The sequence below is a fragment of the Ursus americanus genome, chromosome 15 (assembly GCF_024610735.1).
Source record: "Ursus americanus isolate L20-20 chromosome 15, mUrsAme1.1.p, whole genome shotgun sequence".
Classification (NCBI taxonomy): domain Eukaryota; kingdom Metazoa; phylum Chordata; class Mammalia; order Carnivora; family Ursidae; genus Ursus; species Ursus americanus.
The window spans coordinates 40,381,693-40,397,328 of record NC_142141.1 but is presented as its reverse complement, the minus strand read 5'-3'; the positions used below and the strand labels follow the sequence as shown (position 1 = coordinate 40,397,328).

The following is a 15,636-nucleotide window of genomic DNA, read 5'->3' as shown; positions in this document are numbered from 1 at the left end:
TCAGGTCTTGATCTCACAGTCATGAATTCAAGCCCCACGTTGGGCTCTGTGCTGGGTGTGGAGCCTCCTTAAAAAAAAAAAAAAAAAAAAGGACTTCATCAAAATTAAACTTTTGTGCTGCAAGGACAATCAAAAAGGTGAAAAAACAACCCACAGAATGGGGAAAGTACTTGCAAGTCATATATTTGATAAGGAACTTGTGTCTAGAATATATAAAGAACTCTTGACTCAAAAGGACCATACAATTAAAAAATGAACAAAAGGTCCGAGCAGACATTTCTCCAACTACAAGGAAGACAGACACATCTCCAACAAGCCCATGAAAAGATGTTCAACACCATCAGTCAATCATCAGGGAAATGCAAATGAAAAATAAAACGGATACCACCTCATACCTACTAGGATGGCTAGGGTGAAAAACCAGGTAATAAACAGTGCCGGCAAGATGTGGGGAAATTGGAACCCTCATATGTTGCTGATGGGAATATAAAGTGGTGCAGTCACCTTGGAGAACAGTCTGGCGGTTCCTCAAGAAGTTAAACAAAGAGCTCCTATTTGACCCAGACATTCCACTCCGAGATTCATACCCAAGAGAAAGGAGAACACATGTCCACACAGAAGCTTACATACAAATACTTGTGACAGCATTATTCATACTAGCTAAGAGGTGGAAATAACCCAGTTGTCCAGACTGATCCATGGATAAGCCAAATATGGTATATCCATATAAGAGGTTATTATTAGGCCATACGAAGGAATAAAATTTTGATACATGCTACAATATGGATAAGCCTTGAAAACATGCTAAGTGGAAGAAATCCACCACAGAAGACCACTTGAATAAGCAAATATAGAGAGACAGATTTATTAGTGGTTGCCTAAGGCTTGGAGAGCAGGGGGGTTGAGGAGTCATAGCTAAAGGGTATAGGTTTCTTTTTGAAGTGACGAAAATGTCCTATAATTGATTCTGGTGATGGCTGTGTGACTGTGACTATATTAAAAACTACTGAATTGTACACCTTAAAGGGGTGAATTGTATAGTGTGTGAATTATATCTCAATAAAGCTATTACCAAAGGAAGGAAGGAAGGAAGGAAGGAAGGAAGGAAGGAAGGAAGGAAGGAAGGAAGGAACTTGCAATTGTAGGACAGCTTCCTTCCACACAGCCTGTCGTCTCTGCAAGTCACAAATATCCTCAACCACCTGGTCTAAGTTGAGAGGTACCCCAAAATGTGGGTCCTTGGGGTACAGCCACAGAACTATATCTGTGAACTGAGCCGCCATCATGTCATGCTGGAATTCACGTGTCTAAGTTGCCTTTTGTCTTGACAGCTTGGCTCCTCTCTGCCTGAGTCAGTCCAGGATAAGCTCTCCTTGTGTCTACAGCACACTGAGCCCTTATTCCCTATGCCATGTTATTGCGAGGAAAACCAACAAGTTTTGAATACGCTCACTCAGAACTATACTTCAAACCAGTTATGCAAAGGCAGGAAATGGTATGTGCTACATTACGTTTTTCTCACCACCTACTGCAAACAGAAGCTGTTTAATTTCTTGGCTTTTAACTTTTTATTTTTTTTAAATCACAAAACATTTATTTCTTGAATTCTTGCTGTCCTTTCCCCATGCTCTGTAGCTTGGAGGATTTGGGGGTGGTGCCGCACACTTGAGAATGTTGTTGCACTTTGAAGGGTTGGCAGGGATTCTTGGAATTGGATGATGAATATAGAGGTACTCTGTGAATTGAAACACTGTGTGATTCTTATATGATTTGATTCAATTAAGTAAAAATTTCAACTTTACAGTAAGGATTGAATCATATAATCATCTAGTTAATTTTGCCATTTCCTGTGAGGCCAGGGAGACAGTGCCGGGTTAGATCTTCAAGAATTCTGGGAAATCAGGTCCTGTAACCAGAAACTCTTAGGCAGGGTGAAACTCAACTTCCTGGTAGAAATAGGAAGGGCATTTAGTAATGTCCGCAGGCTTTGAGGATATAGAAATGGTACTCCTTTATAAAGAAGGGAGTCAAAAGCAGTCCCACATTCGGAATTTGAGGGAGAAATCAGGGAATTTATCTGGTGTGGATGCTCTCTGAGCAGTTATTACATAAGAATGCACCAGAACTCTACCATCGGATCTAGAGGAATTTCCACAAGACAATGTCAAGGGAGAAGAGATATGGTATAACCAACACGCACCCCCATTCATATGGTCTCTCAGAGGGTCCTCGTCGGGGTCGAGTGCCGGTTGCCACAGTGACAATGTGCTCATTCCGGTACTCTGTGTTGTGTCGCTTTCCTGTCCTACTTCCCCACTCTGTGCTGCCCAGGATCACTCAACAAATAAACTCCTTGCACCCTAATTTTTATCTCAGAATTGGCCACCGAGGGAATGCAAACTAAGACCCAGGCTAGGAGACCCTGGGTTGCAGCCGTGATGGACCAAAGGCCAGAAGCAGGCTTCCCATACCCTAAGACTCCTGTACAACTGTAAGGAATAAGTCCCCTCGATTTAACTATGGTTGGATATCCAGTAAATCTAACTACATAGAACGATTACATTTTCAGTCAATCTGGTAGAGTGCCATGAGTTGAACTGTCAATTTGGCTACAGAGCAATTGTGATGCTCTTCCGGTAAATGTCAGGAGCTTCTGGAAGTTAGAGGTAGGAAGGGGCTATCACTCCCTGGCACTATGACTACCATCGCCTTAGCAGATGGCGTTTCATAATGAAAGCCAGCCTTTGGCCCAAATTAATAGATGTATGCACATTGAGTAATAGCGCAAAACAGTCATGTTTCCTGTCCTTAGGTTGTGGGAGAAGTCCCTCTCTTTGTCCTCAGGCCAGGACCTGGCATGAAAGTTTCACTCCCAAGATCGATGCAATGAGACCCTGTGGTCCGTGGGGTGATGCGGAGGTCATGGGACCAATGGCGTTTTTAGAGCTCGTGCTCTGCTCCAAAGTGTTTACGCTGCTGGGCCTGACGGATTTTTATCCTGTATGTCTGAGGATGGGGCCTCTGTGAGATTCCTAGCCAACCAGAGCGCCCAAGCATCCACTCATTTTACCACTGAGAGAGGGAGGATTCTTAACATCCCAGAGAGGATTCTTAACGCTGCTCAACAAATTCTCTGAGGTAGATCCTGAAAACATCTGAAGTGCTCATGGGCCGCCTTTGGAACCTGGGTTCCTGTTCAGGATATTTCACACGCTAACTGCTCCTGGGTTGGAGATTAAATCTGCACGCATGCACACACACACGCACCCCTCTCCGTTTACATGAAGTATCTCAACGACCGCACACACAATACACTCCTAGCTAACATTTATTGTGCATTTACGGTGTGACGGACACTAAAAGGAACTGCTCTCCAACCGCCCAGCGCTTCACGGAGGGGGTCTGGGAAGGCCCCATCCTGCAGAGGAGGAAACGGAGAGCTTGCCCAAGTCCCGCCGTTCCGAAGCCGCACGTCAGGGGTCCAGAGGCAGAGAGCCCGGCTCCTCAACCACTACAGCACGCAGCGTCTGCTGGGGGCCAGGGCCAGAGCGAATTTAGAGAAACCGAGAAATGTGGCACTGATACTGTTAAAAACCTGAGAACCCGACCCAGAAGGAGGAGCGTGCCACCGTGGGTGGGCAGTGAGCGGCGGCCCGAGCACGCGCTGGGAGGACACGCGGGCGACCCTCGGAGCTGGAGGGGGTGGCCCTGGTCCGACACAAAGCCCTGCCCGCAGCCGGCCGGCCCAGGCTCTCTTCTCCAGGCTTTGGAATGAGGACCAAGAGTCCGGCTTCACCGTGACTGGTCTCTTGAAGGCCGATCTGCCGCGGGAGTTGCATCCCACTTGGACGGGGAAGCCGAGAACGCTGGTGTGCAGAGCACGGGCGGCCGGAACACTCAGGGAAGACTCCGGGGGCCTCAGCATCTCTGACTAAACCTTCAAACACACACACAGTTGCTCTTCTTGCCTTAAGTTGTTGCAACCCAGAGCTCTCACGGATGCAGCCATTACAACTTCCCAAGCCAAAAACATCGCATGACTGCCCCAGGGAGAGTCGCAGGCAGCAAGAGAAGGAACTGAAAGCAGAGGAGGTAATTTATAATAATGATCCAGGTAACAGAAAATGACCCAGAGGGACAATGGAAATGGAAAAAGGAGACTCAAGGCAGGGGGACAAGAAATTTCTAATTCCTTCCCTGAGTTCCATTATATCCTGGTGGCTAGGTAATTTGGTAAGGACAGGGTTTCTCTTCTCCCATAAAGGACCAATATACTTCCATATTTTTTTTCCTGTTTCTTACTTCTTGAAGGATTTAAAATTTTCCCCAATGTTTATTATATTTCAAGTACAGCAAAGCTTGAAGACTTCTGTGAATACCGTAGTCTCATGTACCCAGCTGTAGACCATCTCACCGACATTTTGCTCCACTTGCCTTATCACACACCCGGCCACATCCCTCCCTCTGCCCATCCATTAACCCGCCTCATTGTTGCTGCCATGCAAAGTCAACTGCAGACATGACATTTCTCTCTAAATAATTTGGTGGCAGTATCATTAACTAGAATTCAAGATTTGCTTAGTTTTTTCTTGTAATGTAAAATTCAAACACAATCCAACACATCTTCAACATATTTTGCCGAGTTTTGGCATGCATCTGCATATTCCCAACTCTTACCAAGATCCGGAATGCTGCAACTACATGGATAGAACTAGAGGGTATGATCCTAAGTGAAGTAAGTCAGAGAAAGACAAATACTATGGGATTTCACTTATACGTGGAATCAAAAAACAAATGAACGAACAAGAAAACAAAGACTCTTATTAAATACACAGAACTGGAGGTTGCCAGAGGGAAGGTGGGTGGAGAATAGGCAAAATTAAGGGGATTAAGTGGTACAAACTTCCAGTTATAAAAGAAGTCACAGAGATGAAAAGTACAGCATAGGAAATAGTCAATAATATTATGATGACGTTGCATGGTGACAGACGGTGACGACACCAACCACGGGGAACATCCAGCAATTCACAGATTTGTCAACCAATACACTGTACATCTGAAACGGATACAGCATTGTACATAAGTTACATTTCAAGGGGAAAAAAAAAAGATCTAGAATGCGACCTTCATTTCCGAAAGGCCCCTTCCTAGCCTGTCTCCGCCCCACGTCTCCCTGCCAGGCGATGCCTCCTGCTGCTTTGGACAGTCTTGGGATGGGCTGTGTTCAGCTCTCCTTAGAGAAACTGCAGCAGTGTTCCAAGCCCAGTCCTCGGGGGCAGTCTGAGGGAGAAAATGTGCTCCGTCTGCATTCCTGCCCGACCCAAGACTGGCACACACTGCACCCTTTCAGGGCGGGGGATAAGCGCCACATTCGCGGGTCCCAAACTTTGGCAAAATTATCATTTGAAAAAAGTCCTCCATTCTGGATTTTGGGTTGGGGGGAGGTGAAAAGTAAGCCACACAGCCTTTTATAAAAGTAACACTCAAGTCTAAATTTAAAAAAAAGAAAAGTTAACTGCTTTACAAAAACTGGACTAGCTAGCCAAACTGGAAAGTTTTCTTAAAGGAAGGCCAGAAAATCTTACTGTGTGTCTTTCCATCTGATTATACACTTCATATCCCTTAATTGCTAGAGGCAGACAATGTAATAGAAGGATTAAAAAGAAAGAACCTGGGCCTGAACCACAGAATCGCCTGAGATGTCTGTGTTTTTAAAAACATAAAAGCACCACTCCAACGATTTTCCTCTTCAATCTAGAAATGATATTTAAAATGATATTTCCCCATGGCTAGCCTGGTTATCAACATACACAGCCCTCCTTACACTGGAATCCACACCACAAACAGGATCTCCCCTCACCCACGTCCATCCTAATATTCTTCAGGGCAGCATTTGCTGCTGGGGAGGCTGTTGGAAGGGCGTGTGGAAGGCCATGGTCATACAGACCGCCCCTTCGATGGTAGGGGGTGGAGGGTCCTGTCAGCCCCTCTGTCCTGCCCCGAGGCTGGTTTCAGAAATGCTCTAGAGCCCCAGCGGGGCTTAAGCACAGCAAGCACAGCTGAAGAGACTTTCCTTCTGTTGAGCAACTTCGGCCACAGCACAGGAGGGGCTTGGAAAACAGGCTGCAGTCCAGGCTTCCTCTGCCCCCGAGTCCCCTTCCAGCACAGGAGGTGACATGGAGGTGCAGGAGCCCCTGCCCAATCCTGTTTCACATCAGATGAAGTATGTCCCACTCTTTACCCACCCCCACAAGTCCCCCCACTGCCCTCACCTGGAGACCAAGGAACAAGCAAAATCAGAAGAGACCGCCAAGTCCACCCAAAGTCCAAGAGCTATTAAAGAAATGTGGAAAACAGGACTAAAATCTGCTCATCTATAGGGTCCTAATTACTGTTCAGGAATTTAATAGTTATCGAAGAACCATGAAAAGAATGTGGTAGCAATGGGGGCTTATTAAGTTCCAAGGATGTTTCAGAGCTGGCTTGGTGACCAGGAGCTAGGCCTGGCTAGACATAATAGGAGGCAAGCAGAGGAGGGGGACATCTTCTCCTGTCCCTGAAAGGGGAAGGGATGGCAGATAGGAAAGGTCAAGGAAATAGAACTCTCCCAACAAACATTAAGTGATAGGTCTCGATCTACTAAGTGTTAAACCAAACAAATTAGAAAAAAATCCTACCGTCACACACCATTCTCATTCTGCCAGCTAATTTCTCCTCTCTGGAAGGAAAAATAAAACCTTTTCTCTTTCACGGTTTACCTGAACTCAGATCTCCTTCAGCAATAAAACAGACTTCTCATATTATATATGCCCTCAAAAGCAAAGAGGTAGCAGTATTTTATTCCACATATTTAAAAAGCCCCTTTCCTTTATTTGCCCTATTTTATTGTTCTTCATAGTATTTCATCCCCACATGAAATTTTATTTTTTTTATAGTAAACTCTACACCCAACGTGGAGCTCAAACTCATGACCCCAAGATCAAGAGTCGCATGCTCTACTGACTGAGCCAGCCAGATGCCCCTAAAATTTAAAATATTTATGTGGTTGTTGGTTCCCCACCACTACCAACCAACCAACTAACCAACGAACTCAACCCAACACACACACACACACACACACACACTGAATGAATGAAATTGTTCCACACGTATCGACCACATTGAATACAGTATTGCTTGTAAATTGTGCTTTAATTTCTGCAATCAGATATGATGCAGTGAGATACAAGTATAAACTTTCATGTACATTGGGAAAATAGAAAGCACATTTATACAGATAATAGCCCAACAGCTTATTCCCTTTAAAAAAAAAAGTTTTGAATGTTTTTAAAGCTAATTTATCTTCAGTGTAAAAACTTGGAGGTATAAACAAACTCAAGATATTATATACAGTAAATTAATGTACATTTCCAAACTTGCACAGTGCAGCATTTTAAACAAAGTAAATGGTCTCATTTCAGCTTTTACTGTTAAGCATAATCCATATCTCAATCTTGAATAAAAATGTCACAATATATAAACCCACTGAGAATTCTGTACACAAATACAAGTTTATAGAAATCTGATTTCAAATATAAATACATAAATTGTCATGACCTTACATGTTACAACAGCTTATTTTTCTATTGTAATTTTTTTTTAAAAAAATCATAGAAAAATATTTCAATGCACATTCAACTGCTATGACAAGGGCCATGACCTTGTGCCTTTAAACCATACTTTGTGGAGTGTAAAGCATCACACCGAGCATTTTTGGAATGAAAATTACTAAGATTCTAAGATCGAAGAGGCTACTGTATAAATATTCACGTTATAATATGGTAACAAAAATAGCTCCATAGTGTATTTGGGAGGCAGTGGGGCAGAGAAGTGGAGGTTAGTGCTAGTTTAAGAAGGCCCACAGAACGTATGTTAAGGTAGCTAATGAACTAGTGTATTTTTAAAATCCCTACTGCAAGCCTAACACTGAACTCACTAGTGAGACTCTTAAGGCAACCAAGACCAGACATGCGTTTGGCCCCCAATACATGAATCCTGCCCTCTCCTCAACCTCTGTCATTTTAACAGACCAACCTGGCTCATGTGTCAACATGGAACGGGGAGAAGAGCAAAGCAATTTCTCGTACATACAAAAAGACAATTCAGTGCAAACTGAGAAACTTCTTTGTCGATAGTTTCAAAATTTCTTATTGCCCTCAAGCAACTGAACTTTTTCTAAACATGTAGCATTCAAATCGGGATCTATACTGGAGAGCAAATGTATATAAAAGGCAAACATTCAGTTTGAAACATTCTAACATTAGTTTTCCCCCTTCCTTTTGTGGGATTTAACAGGGTTCCACTGAGAAAGAAAAAACTGGTCCTTAAAAGTGTACTTTCCTGCATTTAAAAATATATATACCATTAGACAGCAGGTCCAAGGTGACCAGGCATAATCAAGTTTCTTCTATGGCTTTTAAATTGTTGAGGTACTGTAGGAGAACCATCACCTCTGATATTCCTGCTTCGTGGCTTCCCTATGAAAGCCACGTTCAGAAGTGACCCTGCTCGTGTCTGCGCGGTTACAGAGACTTCGGGGAGACTGTGTGAGGGCTGCGGCGGCGGACTGTGGTCACAAATGGTCCCAAGCCTCGGCACACTGTTAGAAAAAGGCAAAGCACTTTCTAACACTGAAGAGGTTCCAGAAGAATGGGAGCTCCTTTGGGCAAACCAAAGAGATTCCCCCAGTTTAACCAACAGATTTAGCAGCAAGATCCTGGGACTCCGTGCACCACAGCAGGGAGTGCAGGGGGACGGCAGCGAGGGGTACAGAGTGGGCAGAGAGACCTGGAGCTGTCAGCACACGGAAAGGGCAGTGTGGCTGGTCGACTAGCCCACCAGCCTCACACAAAGTGACACAGCCTATGCAGGAGGGGGGATGGCTGGAAATGTCAGGATCGGTGACAAGGGTGGAATTTCCCCAGCTCTTCTCAGGCAAGAGGATGTAGAAAGGAAAAATGCTATGGTTTACATGAATGCCATACATCTTAATACCTCTATGTGAGTCTTTCAATTTGCCATACACACACTGAATAAAGCTGAACTTCCTCCAAACTAAGATGGGTAGAGAGACATACACTGTTCCCAACGACCAGATAAATTATCTTGGCACAGAAAAGATCTGAAGTAAGTATCAAGTCCAAGAATGTCTGACCAAAGCCCTTTCTAGTAGTAAACCCACCACTGCAGGTTCTGTATAATACTTACGCATCAGACAATGGCCACAGTTCTATTATGGGTCAAGTAGTAATTCCTTTCAATTAATAATACTAGCGATATGGTTTTAATTGCATAGTCTTTCAGGAGCATGAAAAAAAACACAAGAACCAGCTCTTTTCCTGAAGCCCCAGGATTCCTGCTACAGAGCCCTGGACTAATGCCTCGCCACCCCCTGCAGCAGGAAGCTTCAGTAAGCTTCTCCACTAAGCCGGAGATCACATGTGTTCGACTCCTGTCCCAGCCCTCCGCTTTCCTCCTTCACAATCACTGAGCACACTCACACATCCCCCAGATCCACAAACTCATCTTCTCGTTTGGCCAGATCTTCTTCATCGCCCAAAGCTTTCCAGCCACTGGTGGGCAAGACTGGCTTCGAGGAGTGTCGCTGCAGCAGAGCAAATGGAAACAAAGAGGACAAGCGAGCAGAGCTCCTCAGCAATGAGGGGGCCTCTGCCGGAAGGGCCCCCTGGCTGTGGTGTCTCTCGTCAATTTTCTCTTGTAAGTGCTCAACTTCCTCCATCATTTCCAAGAGTTTGCTCATGGTGGCTACTCTGCCACCACCCAGGATTTGGGCTTCTGGAATCCAGCGCAAGTAGCGCTGGGCCCAGACTTTGATTTCTGGCCCCTCGATGTGAGGCAGCAACAGACCGTGGTAGTCCGTGGGCTTGCTGTGCCAGCTTTCATAGAACTCTCGAAAGTTGTCTTGCAGCTCATCAGAAGAATTAATTAATTTGCTAATTCTCTTGCCCAGAAGGTTTTTAATTAAATGATCTGTTTCTTCCCTGAAAAATCCTCTTTTGGGAGACGATTTAGATTGGGTGAGTGGTAAAGAAAGTTGTCGTTGATGCTTTGAGAGAAAACACAAATAAAAATCTCTGGTTAGCCTGAGAGCAGTTACAATCGCTCCTCTCAAAAAAACAAACAAAAAAGCAGGGGTGGGGGGGCCATAATCCTGCTTTAACAAGAGTCATGAGAAAACAACTGCTATGTGAATGAAAATTCATTAAAAAGCAGTAACATGGTGGGGGGGTTCTTGTTTATTCCATGATACAAACGTTAGATGCACATCGCTTTTATAAACAAATCGGTGAAACCAGGCACGTATGGAACTGTGCAGAAAGGTGGGTTATGACAGAAAGACAAGCTTTCTACTCCCTCCTCTCCTGGCCCAGACACAGTAAGTACTTTTGAAGAACAAGTTTAACTCAAGATAGGCTGCCAATTTAGGGACGTCTGGGTATGAGGTCTATTCATTTTTTGATGAGAGCAAAATGTTTCTTCTATGTTCTGAACACCTGTGAGGATGCAGTGCTGACTTCCTGAAGATCCTATCGCTTAATGAACTACACTTGCAGGTTACCAGGCAGCCAGTGGGAGTTCAAGCCTATGTCATAAAGATTCTTTTGGACAAAGAGACAAGTGGGAGCAGAAGGAATTTGAGGAACTGGCTAAATTGGCCAGATGTTCTTGCCTGACAAGCTGCGCCGAGTAGAAAATGTAAGAGCATTTACATTATTTTCCTCCCCAATAATTCTACCTGCAGCCAAAGCAAGGTGTTCTAAACTGAGGAGCACCAGGACGGGGCTATGAAGATGGGTAAAGAGGTAAAAGGTTACAAGGACCCCCAGGCCCAACGAAGAGATCAGCATGTCGGGAGACACGTTTCTCCCCAGCTCTTTTGCTCCTGAGGTGTCCGATTGAAATAAGAAGTCAACAGTTTTATGGGCAGGCTAGCCCTATAACTCTCTAATATATTCCTGCCAGTGGTTCTTCCTTATGGGAAAAAAAGCGTTCTTTATTATGGAACACAGAATAACAATAAAAATATAAAGAAGAGGGGTGCCTGAGTGGCTCAGTCAGTTAAGTGTCTGCCTTTAGCTTAGGTCATGATCCCAGGGTCCTGGGATCAAGTCGCACGTCGGCTCCCTGCTCTGTGGGGAGCCTGCTTCTCCCTCTCCCTCTGCCTGCCACTCCCCCTGCTTGTGTGTGTGCCCGTGCGCTCTCTGTTAAATAAATAAATAAAATCTTTAAAATATATTTATATAATATATATATAAATATATAAAAAGAAGAAAAAAAAAAATATATATATATATATGCCAAACCAGTCACAATGCCACAACTCAGAGCCGACCAGGACTTCTGACTTCCCAGCTGGGGTAGGAGCACCAAAGGCCAGGAGTCAGCACCCGGCCTCTCTCCTCCCCAGGGGTCAAAGGGACTCAGTCTGGGGTGGGGGACCACGGTACACAGGTGGAAGCAAACAGCCACTGAGCATTTACTGCCTCCCGGGTTCTGTGCTCAGTGCTTTACATGCATCGACCTGGCCAATTCTCCCAGTCACTGTTCCTGCCCTGTTTTACAAACGAGGAAACCAAGGCACAGAGATTAAATAATACACAAAGACCCCAGCTATAAAGTGCTAAACGCGGTTTTACATACAGTCTGGCTCCAGAGACTGGGCTCTTCACAGAACTCCACTGTCTTGGAAGCCCCTACTCTCAAGCCCTAAGTGAACGGCAGGTTCAGGAAGGGCAGGGTGGGAGTGGCATGCCTGGTCAAGGCTGAGGTTGACATGGCACGCCTGAGCAGGCCCCGCCACCTCGGATGATAATTCAAAAGAAGTGCTTCATGCTGGTCAGCCACAGCCTCTTTACTTGCTACAGAACTTTTCCAAGGCCATCTGCCCTCTCAGCAAGGGGCCCGAAGCCCAACACATGATGTCCTAACACAAAGGCTTCAAAGTTCCTTCAAAACTGCCCCAGCTCCAACTCTGCTTTAGCTAATACAATCTAAATTCTCTGGCCCTCTGGCTCAAACTTCCCGCACCAGTCAGCTCCTGGAGCCTAGACCATTTGCTCCTGATTACAAGGAGAAGGGACATTAAGAAAAACTGGATCTGAGCACAGAAATGAAATCCAGTCTTGCAAGGTGGAGCCTCAGTTTCCTCCCATGCAAAATATGGGATTAGGCCTCACCTGTCTCTGAGGTCCCTTGCCCCTCTGGCCCAGGGCGGTTCTGAGATGGTGAACAGGTGAGAAGTGTGCATGCAGCCACCAGGGGGCACAGCACACTGAGGAAAAACTGACCTCTGCCCAGGCTGTTCTGGAGCTCAGGGCAGTTCTGGTCCAGCTGGCAGGAAAAAGACTAAACTGGGAGGGGAAACATCCACCCCGGCCCTGAGGACCCTTGAAAGAGTAAAGCAACAGTTCTAAGTTGTTCAGCAGCTGGCATCTTCTGCCAATGCGGGTTTTGGCTCACCTGGCCGGCCCCCAAGCCTCTTTAGAATGGAGCACCTCCCACACCAGGACAGGCCAGGCTCCCTGGACAGCAGGTAGGATCAGAAGTAGGGCAGTGGAGAAGGCAGAGACACATGCTGACTTGGGATTCACCACCACCGCTTTCCCTTTTGTGGGGTCTGGTGGGGGGAAACTCCAGGCCAGGAGACAGAGCTAAGAGATGGCATGGAAATCATTTCTCATCTAGGGAACTTGGGGGTTTTAATAACTTACGATCAGTAACAAATATCTGAAGGGATATCCCAATAATGTGACATTTTTGGTTTATAGCATGGGTCAGCAAAGGACAGCCCATGGCCCAATCAGGCCCAGGGCCTATTTTTGTTAATACTGGAACACAGCCATGCCCATCTGCTTACGTGCCGTCTGCGGCTGCTTTTGTGCTACGTCAGTACAGGGGGGGAGCGGCACTGGAGACTGTGCAGTCCCGAAAAGAGCAAACTGTAGATACAGCTCATGAAAGAAGGTCTTGCTATTGAAGACCCGAACCAGTACAGACAGAGCAAAACCCACAATCAATGCTCCTTTCACGCTGCTAACCACACTCAGGCAGGGGGTACCCATGATCCCATGCAGCACAACTGTCTTGGCAGTAACATCCCCAGGGACATTCAGCAAATGGCCATGTCTCATCAAGGCGAAGGCCGATGTGCTGAAAGCAAATGATTCTCACGGGCCCTGACAGTTTGCCCACCACAAACCTTGACTCTGCAGACTGTTTACAGAATCTATATGTAACTTTTCTCCTTGCATACATGGGGATCTCTGGGCAGATGAAGGGGGTAAGACATGTGGTCATCTTACTTTGAAACGCGTTCCTTTCCGCTGGCCTTTGTCCAGTTTTGGCTTTTCCACATAAAGAGGGTTTTTGAGCAACATCTGGGCTTTGGGTTCAAACTGTACGGACCAATCCCACACGGTGAGCAGATTCAAAGGCTTGCTTTGTGTATCCTGGCTTTCCCTACCCTGCCAAAACAAGCACAGGTCACGACGGCTTCCAGGGGGGCTGAGAGCAAGCCCACAATGCTGAGAGACACGCACCAGGAAGGGCGCTCCTGCCCTGCCCTGAGACCAAACACTCACGGGTTCCTCCTTTTTTAAAGGCTGCGGCTGTCCGTGGTTGTTCACTTAAGGCTTTGGGTGGGAAGGGAGAGAGGGAAGACGGTCACATTATTTTCCAGTGGGCCACGTGCCAGCCGCTGATAGGCACTTTCACCACAACCTTGTGAAGTCACTACTGCTCACATTTTATATTTGAGGAAACTGAGGCTCAGAAAACTGAGGTGAACTGCCTGAGGTCTTGAAGCTGGTGAGTGATGGGGCTGGGATCTGGAACTGAGGCTGTGTGACCGGAAGCCCAGGTTCTGTGCCCCACTTCACCGAGGAATTTGGTAAAACCGCTCCCAAAGGGCCAGTTCAGGCAAACCTGCGGGCCAGCAGAAAGCCGGCCAGAGGCATTTAGCCTGGTTAGAAAGTAAAACTCACAGGAGCGAGGCCTCAAGGGAGACTAAAGGGAGTTTAAGATGGAAAGTAAAAGCCTAGCTTCCCTGCTCTGCCTCATCTCCATTTTCTTCAGAGTAACTCCAGGCATCAGGTAAATGGAAGAGAAGGCTGACCATCTTTACAATGAACGACGTTTAATTTTGCTTAATTCCTCAGCTCCAGCACTTGCTCTCCCAGCTCCAATATTTACTGTGTGGCGTTGGGCCAGTTACTCATCCTCTCAGTGCCTCAGCACCTCAGGGTAAGAATGCAGACCCCACAGGGTGCTGTAAGAATTATCAATCCCCAGAAAGCACTCAAAACAGGGCCCAGTATATAGTATTACACAAATATTTTTATCATCAAAACTACTGCAATCTACTTGTGAGTTGGGGCTTCTTTAATGCACAAGTTCCTAAGAGGGACTCTTACCATGTTAGTGTCTTTTTGATGAGGCGAATTGAAGAAGAAGGTGCTAAAAATAGGTATGTACAGACTATCTGACAACACAGTCAGGTACGTCTCCGTGAAATCAAATGCTGGGGGATGCTGGTGTGCCAGCTGCCAGACACAATCTAAGAAAAGCAGGAACACAGGAACCTATGTGAAAACAAGACACGTATTACTGAGCAGGCACTAGAAGCCCAAGGCCAGCTGTCCCGAGTTCAGGGGCGGCCATCTCAACAGTTGTGGAATAACCACTTCTGGGCACTACGCTCTCTGGGAAACAAACAGCAGATGCCATCCCATTCCAAGCAATGAATAAGCTCAACTGAAGTTGCACGCCTGTATCTACCATTAATATCAGTACTCGGCAGTACTGATCTATGTAAAAGACATCTCAAAGATGAAATCTGTAAAATCTCAGTACTGAACAAGCATGGACAGATGAGCATTTGCACCTGATTCTGATGATAGGGAGCACTTTGAACCCCAGTTAAGCGAAACTGTTATCTCTCCCGAAAAGAGTTCCATTCTTCTCATTTGTATATTATAGTACCAAAAAACTACTCAAATATTTTGAATTGTCAATATTCCATTTCCCACTCCCCACAAAGACGGTGCAGAAGAGAAAGAGGACGGGAAAGAAGGCAGAAGCAGCAAAGGTGAGTTTCTAAGCTTTTTTCACAAATGTACAGATTTTTTAAACTGAGAGCCTCTTTTATTAGCTACCCAGAGGCAAGCCCTTTAATGGCAGAGATAGTTTTCCTAGGGAGCTTTGTCATTCACAAAATGTTTATCCTTCTGAGTGCCAGTGACCCTGACTGGTGGGAAGACAAGCCATATCACGGCCTCTACCTTATGAAGACTGCCCACACTTCATGTAGCTCAGAAGAGAGGAGGGGTGCCTGGGTGGCTCAGTCATTAAGCATCTGCCTTCGGCTCAGGTCATGATCCTAGGGTCCTGGGATCGAGCCCCGCATCGGGCTCCTTGCTCGGCGGGAAGCCTGCTTCTTCCTCTCCCACTCCCCTTGCCTGTGTTCCCTCTCTCGCTGTCTCTCTTTGTCAAATAAATAAAATCTTTAAAAAAAGAAAAAACCCCAAAACTTCAGTATGGTGTCAACTAAACTCAAGTATAAAAATATAATTTTAAAAA

General features: G+C 45.8%; 1 protein-coding gene across 4 annotated transcripts in view; it reads right to left on the bottom strand.

Moving 5' to 3' along the window:
- Nucleotides 1–7,172: 7,172 nt before the first annotated feature.
- MTMR12 (myotubularin related protein 12) overlaps nucleotides 7,173–15,636 on the bottom strand; it is a 65,610-nt gene continuing 57,146 nt past the window's right edge. Inside the window, exons 14-17 of one of the 4 annotated variants that reach the window (XM_087867949.1) lie at nucleotides 14,472–14,639; nucleotides 13,362–13,523; nucleotides 12,348–12,446; nucleotides 7,173–10,105 (exon numbers count right to left, since the gene is read on the bottom strand). In XM_087867949.1, the coding sequence (XP_087724075.1) occupies nucleotides 9,536–10,105; nucleotides 12,348–12,446; nucleotides 13,362–13,523; nucleotides 14,472–14,639 (999 nt within the window). In that variant the 3' untranslated portion in view covers nucleotides 7,173–9,535. The remainder of the gene's footprint in view (nucleotides 10,106–12,347; nucleotides 12,447–13,361; nucleotides 13,524–14,471; nucleotides 14,640–15,636) is intronic. The other 3 variants (XM_045787192.2, XM_045787193.2, XM_045787194.2) reach the window with 3 other exon arrangements.